The following is a 12,127-nucleotide window of genomic DNA, read 5'->3' on the forward strand; positions in this document are numbered from 1 at the left end:
CTCAGCCCAAGTCTAATGTTCCAGTTGTCCTTTTATTACCCCAAACCTCCATAACTGTAGGATTTTTTCCTCCCTGCCCTTTGTTCACAATATGGAGCAGTAATTGAGTTCATATTTCTCGCCCAATCTTTCAGCTATAATTAATATTTTATGATATCAGATTTATCACTAACTAGCAGAGCAGTATGATGTGGGACCCCATGCTCAGGCACACACGCACACACACACACGTGCACACACATTCAGTACAGAAGTAACTTAGGGATGCCAGGCAAGCTCCTCATGATGAATGACAGCTGCAAGGACATCAGTTTTATTTATGGTACCCTACAAGTGTGCCACAGCAGTAGATCGCCGGTCTTATCTAGAACAGAGCAGGACAAAGAGAAATGAAAGTGGCCAACACAGAATACTTGACCCCATGGATCAGTTTACGCTTCGCAGTATGTTACCCAGAGTCTACTGTCCACGGAAAACTGGTGACCAGACCTCATTTGTGAGTCAGTGAGCAGGACATGCTCATTTAGCTGCTCTCAGCTCCCGTGTTAAATGGATCCTAGGCATGATGATAAACACATTGACCTTACTGAACTGACCTTTTCTTCCCCCTAATTTTCAACTGGTGGCAATACTTTTTTTCCACTTATTTTTATTAGTTGGAGACTAATTACTTTACAATATTGTAGTGGTTTTTGCCAAACATTGACATGAATCAGCCATGGATTTACATGTATTCCCCATCCCGATCCCCCCTCCCACCTCCCTCTCCACACGATCCCTCTGGGTCTTCCCAGTGCACCAGGCCCAAGCACTTGTCTCATGCATCCAACCTGGGCTGGTGATCTGTTTGCAATATTTTTAAAATGTTGCTCGGTTGAACCAGGTCGTTCTGTTCTTCAGGGTGTCATTTCAGTAAATGCTGACAGGTTCGGGGAATGGAAATGACTGGAAAAAGAACAGGAAGGAAATGCAGTCCGTGTTACTGCGTAAATAAACCTGAATTACACATTTCTCTTCCCTGTTTTGCATATAATTTATATTTTCATTTTCCCTCACTCCCCAAAGAGTTAATCTTCAAGAAGGTATTGATATTAGACTCTATTCTTTTTTCAATTTTTAATTGAAGGGTAATTGCTTTATACCCTTTTAGAATTTTGTGGTTTTCTGTCATACATCAGTAAGAATCAGCCATAGGTACACCCATGTCCCCTCCCTCCTGGACCTATCTCCCATCTCCCTCCCCATCCCACCCTTTTGCCTGTCACAGAGTCCCTGTTTGAGTTCCCTGAGTCATATAGCAAATTCCCATTGGCTATCTATTTTACATGTGGTATTATAAATTTCTATGTTACTGTTTCCAAACATCACCCCTTCTCTCTCTTCTCCTCCCCCTCTATCCTTTTTTTAAAAGAGAAAATGGAAGGCTTTACCAAAAACTGCAATCAAGTTAAAGTTACTATTAAGTGTTACAAAATGAACACTATTCTAAGCCTTTGACATGATGAGAAACACGAGCAAAAAGGATTAGCAGAAGCAACAAAAGAAATAGAGCAGGACTTTTCTCCCCTCATCTCTCCTCTTCACCCAACATTCTGCTCTCTAGTTGGATAGTGAAAGTGTTAGTCACTCAGTCATGTCCGACTCTTTGTGACACCATGGACTGCAGCTCACCAGGCTCCTCTGTACATGACATTCTCCAGGCAAGAATACTGGAGTGGGTAGCCTTTCCCTTCTCCAGGGGATCTTCACAATCCAGGATTGAACCCAGGTCTCCTCCAGTGCAGGTGGAGGAGCCATTTGAGCCACCACACAAGTCCGTCTAGTTGGATAACCCTTCAATTATTTTATGCTGATAAGGAACAGAATAAGTAGGTAAGAAGAGTGAACTAACAACTAAAGGCTTAACCTTGAAAAGAATTAGGACACATATTTTAAAGCCAATTTCACATCTGCAGCAGGCTTATTCTCAACCTCTTCAAAGTTAGAAAATACCAAAACCATTTCATCGCATTTGAACTTTTATGTTTAATGAAGTCCATGAAAGATGTTCAGATGTTCTTTCCTAGGTTATACTTCAAGGGCTATTCTGTATAAATGCAGATTTCTTATTCTCCTTCTAAGAGGCTTAGAGTTTTGTTGTAGGAAAGCCTAGCATCAATTAAACTTTAAATTTCATTCCGTAAGAAAGTTTGGATATAATGATGTCACATTTTTGGCAGATTAATCCTCACGATGGTTTGTGCTTTCACATTGCAATTGTCGCCGAAAAGTTTTGTGTTACTTTAAATTCCAGAATGGTGGTGGAGGAAAGCTAGCAATGGTGTGACTGATAAACAAAGGGAATATGATTAATACATTAAAAAGATAATAGAATTTTAATTCATCTCACTAAGCTAGAGACTTATATTTGGTTTACCATCCTTGAGAATTTCCCTTTTTTTTTTTTCCAATCATCCTTTTAGGAGAAGCATTCAAACAGTGAGATTTTCAAAGCTGCTTTTTAGCTAACACTTGTGGTCGGAAAGTTCTTATGAAAATCATCAGTGGGGATGATGTTATTTGTACAAAAGAAAAACATATCAGTCATCGAGTTCTGTTGAGGTACCGTTGACCTGGCTGTCAATACCGTGTTAATTTCCAACCAGGGGGCAGTAGCGTGTGGCCACTGGGCAGCAGAAGGGACTTGGCCATTTTTCATTAGCGCCTGGACTTTGATAGAGGGGGATAGAAAAGAGCTGCCTGACCTTTCAGGGCTTAAATTATTAAAGAGCAAATAGATTTGAGGTCTGGATGCTTGCAAATCTAATTTGTCTTGTGGAGCAAGGATGAAAAGACATTCTGGGTTTGAAATTGCTCTGGTTTACTTACTTCTTCCTTTAATATATCTGAAGATGAGTAGATGGTGGCTATTTAAGAAGTAATATATCTGGAGTAGAGTGTATGGCCTAACATGCCAACTGGCTAAAATCAAGGCCCATTAAATAATCACTTAATCTTTGAATTTTCATATGATCCTCATAAACTTGCTGATTGGAAAAATTAATTTTTTTCATTCATATTCACTTAGATGGCATTTCAATTTCAAAACGAAACTGTCTTTCTCTTGTTGTTGTTGTTTAGTCTGTAAGTCGTGTCCGACTCTTTGAGACTCCCCAGAATGTAGCCCGTCAGGCTCCTTTGTCTATGGGATTCTCCAGGCAGGAAAACTGGGGTGGATTTCCATTCCCTTCTCCAGAGGATATTCCTAACCCATGGATCAAACCCATGTCTTCTGTATCGGCAGGTGGATTCTTTACCGCTTGGCCACCTGGAAAGACTTAGGGAGTGTCAAATACTTTGTTCAAGTTAAGGCAGGGCAGTGCCTGGCACATACTGGAGGCTCAAAAATATTTATTGAATTAATAAAACAGTAACATTGGGGAAAACTAGCAAAGGTGGGGGTTGGAAATGGATGAAAAGTGAGAAGTGGAGGTGATGGAAGAGGGGGTAGAAGAAACAGATGCAATTTCTGGTTCTCTCCAGCTCTTATTTATTTGTGGGTCATACAGCATAGACTTGCAATCTAACCAGCATTATCTTATCACAGAACTTCTCCTTGGTAATTTCCTCCTCTCTCAGGTCTTGTGTACTCAGGAAATGAATACAGAATAGGCTTAGTATTAGATTTTAGTAAAGCAAAATGTATTATTAGCAATTATCAGTATATTTCCTCCCTATATATTACATATAAGGTACATAAAGTAGAAATTACTTCTGGATTATGTTACATTTTCAAAAATATATACTTCATGGCCCACTTCATTCTAAGTCTCACAAGAGACTTTTACATTTCTGTAAAATGACTGTCTCATCTGATGGTCAGGAGACCACGTCAGCTATTACTTAAGTATGTACCCCAAAGAGAATGGGCACTTCACCTCTGAACCTCAGTTTTCTCATCAGTAAAACCAGAAAATAAAACCTACATATGGAAGCCTTCTGGGCTAGTATTTCCTATATAAAATAATTTCTGTAATTTTTTTCTTTGCATAAATCTTCATATTTCTACATTATCTACTGTAGTACACTAGACTTCCAAGAAGTTCTTTTTAAAGTGGAATTTGGAACATTGTGTCATGTAGCAAATAAACTGGAAAAGATTTCTAATAGAAGAAAGCCAATGTTAAAAGTTATTTAATGGAGAATCTCTCTGCAAAGTAATGAATTATTTTTTGATTTGTCCATCTTGCAAGAGTAGTCTTTGTATGCTGAATAAAAAAATATAAAATGTACCTTAGAGATCCATCTGATTGTCTCATTTCATCGGAAAAAATAAGATCCAAAGACATTAATTTCGAAGCCAAATTTTAGCAGCATTAGGAGTAGAGCTTACATGGTGCACATGCCAGTGTCCGCCACCCCAACAGCAGGCCCTGCAGAAGAGTCACAGTTCCTCAGCTGATGTTTGCACTTCTCTGACTGAAGCCTTGAGAGTTGCACATTGTCCTGTTACGTTCTGCTGGTTGCATGCCATCATCAAGGTTAGCCAATCCCATACTCGGTGGAGAAGTGTCCAAGAACTTGCAGATGTATTATAATTGCCACATCTGACTGTAGATGTAAGAGGTCAGAGAGGAGGGGGTGTGAAGTCAAAGTCCCCTTTCACCTGTCTGTATTCCTTGTCCCTGACCCCTATAGGAAGGTCCTCCCTAACTTCTTCCTTCCATGTTGCATCCGTCCTGCAGATGAGAACGCCACAGGGTTTGGTGGAACATCCTGCAGGAATGGTAAAAAGTCTTGAGGTTAGAAAGAGTCCTATTTTCTTTTCTGAGTTTACCTCCCTGCTCGGAAAGCCCTTTGTCATCACACTGTAATCCTGCTGGACCCCCTGCCTCATGAGCAATCAGTCTCATGTTCTACAACCATCCGTCTTTATTGGAATAGAATTACAGACTGAACGGCTGCTGCTTAGCATGGCCATAACAGAATGTGCTAAGTGGTTATACTTCCAGAAACAGGAGATTCACCAGGTGCAGATCCCAAGTTCACAGGGACAGGAGCATAGACAGAGACCTCCCCTCGCTGACTCCAGCTGATGGGGGTGGAAAGCACCTCCCTCCTGTTCTGTTTCCCCAGCTTAAACGAGTGTCCATGCTGAACAACCGCAGGATTACAGAGTTGTGCTCCGGGAGTCACAGTGCTTTTCTGATAAAGTAAGAAAAAGATACATCTCCTTGTCAGAACTTGCAATCTAATCTGGATTCAGTTTTTCAAAACTGCTGCCAAGGTTTCTCTGTATTAGAATCTTTTTTTTCTCCAACCAAACTGCACGGAAGTTCATCATTCTAGTAAATGTATGCATCTCAGTAAAGAAATCCATCCCTTCAAGGTCTCTCCCAGTCTCCTAAGGCTAATTCAAAATTCACAAACATTGAAAAGGAGTGCGGAGAGAAAGGTGGGTAGGAAGCAGGAGACCCACTCCTCCCAGGGGGACATCTGAACTCACAGCATCTTCTGAGGATACTCAGCCGCATCTTATTTTTGTATGTAATTCAAATGTCCTGTTCATGATTTCCTCTTAGAAACTGCTTTTGACTCCAAGTTGTTGGCTTTTGAAATGCAAATACCTTTTTCCTGCATTCCTAACGTCCTGTCTTTCCACTGACCGATTATGGTGAATACAAAGGAATATAAGAAAATATGGGTTCCTTTTTATGGCTGAATAATATTCCATTGTGTATATATACCACAACTTCTTTATCCATCCATCTGTTGATGGACGTCTAGGTTGCTTCCATGTCCTAACTGTTGTAAGTAGCGCTGCAGTGAACATTGACGTGCATGTGTCTTTTTCAGTTAGTTTAATATATGTGGAATATAGAAAGATGGTACTGATGAGCCTATCTGCAGGGCAGCAATGGAGATGCAGACATAGAGAACAGACTTGTGGACATAGTGAAGGAATGAGAGGGTGGGACGAATTGAGAGTGTAGCATGGAATCATGTACATTACCATATGTAAAATAGATAGCCAGTGGAAATTGGCTGTATGACGCAGGGAGCTCAAATCTGGTGCTCTGTGATAACCTAGACGGGTAGGATTGGGTGGGAGATGGGAGGCAGGTTCAAGAAAGAGGGGACATATGTATCCCTATGGCTGATTCGTGTTGATGTATGGCAGAAACCAAAACAATATTGTAAAGCAATTATCCTCCAATTAAAAATAGATTAAAAAAAATATATATATATATGGAAGTTACACCTTGGTTAGCCTGAATCATCACACCTTGTATCTTGTGACCTGATAAAAATTCACAGGTGTTCATACAGTTGTCACTGAAGAAAATGTTATGTTGCCTTTTTCAATGAACTTACGGCTAATATAGTTTCATTGATTGGTTAAACCGAGTCCATTTTGTACAAATTCATCTTCAATACCGCATAAGAGGAACATTATCTTGGTGTTCTGCTCACATCAACAGGAAAAACTGCCATATAAAAAATGTTTTAACTATGGTGAATTATCTTTCCTTCCAGAAATTGTCTCATTCGGGGTCAGAGAGTTCTGTGAAAGAACTCTAAGCACTTTCTGTCTCTTTCATGGAGCAAGTGTGGGGTCCGTGTCCGCTGGGCACGAAGCCCTTATTACTGACTCTGTCCTTGTTATTTATCTGGGGTGTCCTGTGGGTCTGTGAAGTTGAACACAATGGGATTCAGCTCTGTTTTCCTAAACAGTCACTGAGGATACTCTTTTTTTCTAGTGTCTACCAAATAGTGGTCGAGGAAGAGCGTCCTCGAAGAACGAAAAAGACCACAGAAATCTTAAAATGTTACCCGGTACCCATCCACTTTCAGAACGCCTCCATACTGAATTCCCAGTACTACTTTGCAGCAGAATTCCCAGCCAACAGCCTCCAAGCGGCTCAGCCCTTTACTATTGGTGATAATAAGACTTACAACGGGTACTGGAACACCCCTCTCCTTCCCCATAAAAGCTACAGAATTTACTTCCAAGCAGCTAGTAGAGCCAACGGGGTAAGTTTTATAAATGGCTGTTTACTTAGGCTGTTCAGGATTATTAATGCGAACCCAGTCAAATCACATATTGTAGCCGTAAGAAGGGAAGCCATGCTTTTGTGTGTTTTTACTTGAAATAAATGTATTTTATTCTCTCTTTTTAAAAATTATTTTCACCTGGAGAAATTCCTGGGAAGAAGCAAATATATTCGTATGTGGTTTCTGTAGGAAGAATATATTGTCAACGGGATGGTTTTTATTTTCAGTTTTTACTTGTTACCAAAAGTTGGCTAGTAATTCTGCTTAGCTTACTATTTTACAGGAAAACAGCACAGCTCTAGCACGTACATTCAGCTCATTTACAATTTTGTGAGATTCACAACATCTGTCTTTTCAGCATATTCTGTCCCATTTCTTTGGTGCCACAAGAGTTTATGCTTCCTATAGCTGGGACTAAATTAGTTATCCTTTTTTTTTTCTTTCCTAAGAGAAAACAGCTTTAGAAAGATAAGATGGAAACAAAATACAGACTGTCGAGTTGTTTTTGAGTTTTTCTTCCCTTTCCTGTTTAGACTGACCCAGAGCTCTCATGAGACAAGAAAGATTTTTCCTTCACAGCGTGGGTCTCGGCACCACGACCGCCTTTGGCCAGTGAGAAGCAGGGATCAGGGAGACAGGTTTTCCCCACGAGTGTTTGCACAGGGGGTCAGTGAGGGATCTGGAGAAGGGAGTTGGGGGCCCCCCCCAGGCGGAGGTGATTCTGTGCATAGCTCCTACCCACCACCTGGAGCCGGGTTCCCAAAGGCAGCACCACCGCCAGCCCTGGAGCCAGAAAATGTATCAGGGCACAGTCCAGGGGGTAATCGCGTGTGATTAATGCCACCCTTCGAACAGTGAGACCTCCCCTTATCTGTACTTAAGGAGAACTGCAGAGTTTTTATTTGTTTCACAGAAAACATGAATAGTGATTTTTCTCCCCTCTTTATTTAACACAGGAAACCAAAATAGACTGTGTCCGAGTGGCCACAAAAGGTAGGTTGAAACTGTGGGTTGTTCTGGTTTCTGTCCTCTCCAATTTTAGACAGTATTTCAAAACTTCTTGAAATGTTCACCTCATTGAAAGAAGTGTGTTAGACATGTGTGTGTTTCCATGTATGTACTAGGATTGTATGGCAGTGAACTGTGTTTCACATAGATTTTTTTTTCAAATAATAAGTCATATTGCTGTGTTTCAAAGCAGTTTACAATAGTTATCTTTTAAAAATTCTATTAAAATAGAGTTACTTTTTATATGATCTCCTATCCGTGTTTTAAACCATAGTGGACCCTACCTAGTAATACTGGGTTCAGTGAACTTCCGATGCAGGACAGTAAGTTACCTCCTGCTGTTTTAAAGCAGTTTATTGTTTAGTTGCTATGTCATGTCCAACTCATTGTGACCTCATGGACTGTAGCCTGCCAGGCTCCTCTGTCTGTGGGATTCTCCAGGCAAGAATACTGGAGTGGGCTGCCATTCCCTTCTCCAGGATACCTTCCCAACCAAAGGATCAGACCAAAGTGTCCTGCATTGGCAGGCAGATTCTTTAATGCTGAGCCACCCGGGAAGCCCTTTAGCGCAATTATCTAGTTATAATCTGTAAAACAGAGTCTGCTTGGGCTCTTTTCACTGGGGACGTGTGTCTCTCTCAACCCAGGGACCAGGAGATGTTACTGAGGACCTTCTGTTTCCCTGGCCTGATTATCATCCTGAAAAAATGTGATCAAGAAAGAGATGTAGATTAGGGTGAATCCGCATAAGCTTAGCACCTCCTAAAGAAGAGACTGCAGGGGTGTGTGTGTATACATGCTATGACGTCATCTTGTCAACCTTGCAGTGCACTTTTAACCATCCCAAGTGGAAGTGTGTAAATGCCTTGAGAACTGCCCAAAGCTACATGAAAACAAGGCAGCATACGTTAACACCTGTAGTTAAACACACTCTTTCAAATCATTAGACGAGACATGAGGACAGTGAGCAAGTATCGTGAGACTGAATTTAGAAAGGACAGCAGAAAACCCCAGGTTTCCCCAGATCACAGGGATTCCCTTGATGACTTCTGATGGGTGAAAATATCTTGTTGTTTTTGTTGTTTGACGTTCAGACAGTAGTTTAAATAGATTACAGGTGCCCATTGGCATTTTCAAAATTCTCATTTTCTGAAGATACATGACCTCTTTATCCCGTTGACTTGACAGATATTCTTGGTTTCATAGTATGTGTCAGGCCTTGTGGGATGTACTTAGCTCATTTATATTTTGTTTGTCCTCATGGGCTCATAGCTCTATTTCTGAGAATCTCCTTATATTGATTTTAAAATACTCAATTCTTTATATCATATTGTACTTGATTAAGAGCCTTTATTTGTAGGGCTAAATTAATTTTCTAAAAATGGAGTTACAGACATTGATGTGTTTTCTAAATTGTAATTCACTTTTAGCTGTTAATTATTACAGTATGATAAGCCCTTTGAGTGAGGTGTTGACTGTCTTAGGCCTCCAGATCATGACCCATGCTCAGATTGCTTTATTGAGTTCTGAAAACCCAGTTCCAGAATGCCTAATTTATAATGCCTTGCCTTTCATGTCACAGCTGAAAGTTAAAATTGCTTTCATATGCATGTTCTCATTTATTTCTTCTAAATTACTGTGAAAACAGAGATACAAATTGCTATTTTTTTGAGATGAAAAAAATGCATATTTGGGGAGACAAATTGACCTGCCAACGACACTCATCTAATAATCTGTGGGTCAAGGCTTGATCCCAAGTGTTTGGATTCCTACACCAGTGTTTCCCTGTATCTCCTGGCTTTTCACCCGGCAGATCCTCTGGCCACTCGTGATTTTGCAGTGTACAAGTATCTGTCCTCATTTTCACTAAAACTGAGTCAGTGCCCAGTTGACTCAAAACAACAAAATATCTGCTATCTTGTTCATTTGCATAGTTAGGTAATTATATAAATAACACACTAGTAAACATGGAAATCTGACGTTTGCTGTTTTCACAATAGATTGAATTAGATGGTGATTTGGATGGTTTTCTTCCATCATCAGCTAGATTTAATCAATATTGTAATTTGTTTTTCAATTCACCAAAGGATGATTAAGCAATCAGATGACCTGATTGACTAAATATTTCCCCGCTCAGATTTTCTGAGTCAATTTGCAAACATTTACACAGCAACAAACTCTATTCTGTCAAATAAACTTTGGGGAGAAAGAGGGAAATAGATTTTAATATTCACTGCATCCCATTGTTATTCCTGTTCGTAAAATCATCACACAGGAGGAAACCTTGGGAAATACACTCCTTGTGGGTGAAACTACAATGTTTGATACTATTTTTTTCATTAATTTCTACATTTTCAGATTCAGCAACCTTCCTTTACTGCACGGTTTAATGTTTCATCACCTTTATAATCAGATAATTTTTTCTGATTGATACTAAAATTGATTTTGCAATGAAGGAAGCCATTCCATCTTGACCAGTCAAAACAGAGAAACAGACAGGTCTGATAATGTTACTGACACCATATCGTAAAGATGTTTGAAATTTAAAAGAGTTCAGACATCTTGACTGTTTCTGTCACATATTGCTGACAGTATAGTGGCTTAATTGAGTTTTCAGACACTAAACCACTTTCCTAAGCAGCATTTTGAATTTACAAAGATATCAATGTTCTCATGAAACAACTGTTGACATGTATCTTCATAGCGCAAGTATGGAAGTAGATTTTTTTCCACAAGGAACTAATTTGTAATTTCAAACACAGATATGTCTCTTAAAGATGTATTTCATGCTAATTTGAAATTTAATGTAATGATTATTTGGATCATATTTCAAGGGTATGTTTTGGCACTAGTCATCTCAAATATAAAGCCTTGTAAAAACTGGAAACAGGAAAATACCTAAGGTGTGTTATTACATGTCTTTATATGTTGAAGAATCATCTGTATTTTTATGTATCTTCCTTTAATGTATATATCTAATTTCCTCATAAGTATATGTAGCTTTGTTTTGATTGTTAGCTATAGGTAAACTCTTTCCAGAATATTCTCTTACATTAAAAAGACATTGTATGATGACAATATATTAACACTTGATGTTTGGGGGTTACTCTCCCAGTTCATAGAATTCCTTTTAATCTTTATGGTAGGGTACATAGAAATTTTCCTAGTTTTTATTTTTGATTTTTAGTTACATTCACACGTTTATAGTTGAATTCTTTTTAAGACCGCTTGATCCAACTGTGTCTTAGGAATCAGTGTACATCCCTTATGGCTGCCTTATGGTAACTAGTAGGGTGGAAACTCCTTTCTGCTAATTTTGGAAGACTTTGTTGATAATCAATTCTAAACTGAGAGGATACACTTACAAGTAAAAATCTGTTTTGTTTGCCGGTTAGAATTTTTGTCTTAAATGAGGTATAGTCATTCCAACTGATACAATAATTAGTTTAAACTGTATACTTTGCCTTAATCTTCTACAAAATAATGTTTTCCGTGACGTGATGCCAGCTATGTTTCTCCTTGACAATATATACGTTTGGAAGCTTGTTATACTTTTTATTTTTAAAAAATATCTGAGGACACACATAGATTGTAAGTAAGGAGACACAAAAAGGTACTTCGTGCAAACAGAAATGACAAGAGAGTGGGGGGGGAGTCACAATGCTCATATCAGACAAAATAGACTTTAAAACAAAGTCTATAAAGAAAGATAAAGAAGGATATGTGCAATGATTAAAGTATCAATACAGGAAGAGGATATTATAGTTGTCAACTTATATGCACCTAATATAGAAGCACCTAAATACATAAAACACATGCCAGCAGACATAAAGGGAGGAATTGATGGGAATAAAACAATAGTAGGAGACTTTAACACCCCATTCAAATCAATGGACAAATCTTCCAGACAGAGAATTGATAAGGCAATAGAGATCCTAAATGATACAATAGGACAGTAATTGATATTTTCAGGACGTTACATCCAAAAAAACCAGAGTACACATTCTTTTCAAGTACACATGGAACATGCTCTAAGATTGAGCATGTTCAAGGACTCAAAACAAGCCTCAGCAAATTTAAGAGG

The 12,127-nt window shown here is 39.1% G+C and overlaps 1 protein-coding gene across 4 annotated transcripts in view; it reads left to right on the forward strand.

Annotated features, from left to right (window-relative positions):
* The window catches only part of PTPRM (protein tyrosine phosphatase receptor type M), a 637,795-nt gene that overhangs the window by 396,755 nt on the left and 228,913 nt on the right, over window positions 1-12,127 (forward strand). For all 4 annotated transcript variants that reach the window (XM_065932554.1, XM_065932556.1, XM_065932555.1 and 1 more), the window contains exons 12-13: window positions 6,741-7,014; window positions 7,992-8,028. In XM_065932554.1, the coding sequence (XP_065788626.1) occupies window positions 6,741-7,014; window positions 7,992-8,028 (311 nt within the window). The remainder of the gene's footprint in view (window positions 1-6,740; window positions 7,015-7,991; window positions 8,029-12,127) is intronic.

The sequence above is a fragment of the Muntiacus reevesi genome, chromosome 4 (assembly GCF_963930625.1).
Source record: "Muntiacus reevesi chromosome 4, mMunRee1.1, whole genome shotgun sequence".
Taxonomy (NCBI): Eukaryota; Metazoa; Chordata; class Mammalia; order Artiodactyla; family Cervidae; genus Muntiacus; species Muntiacus reevesi.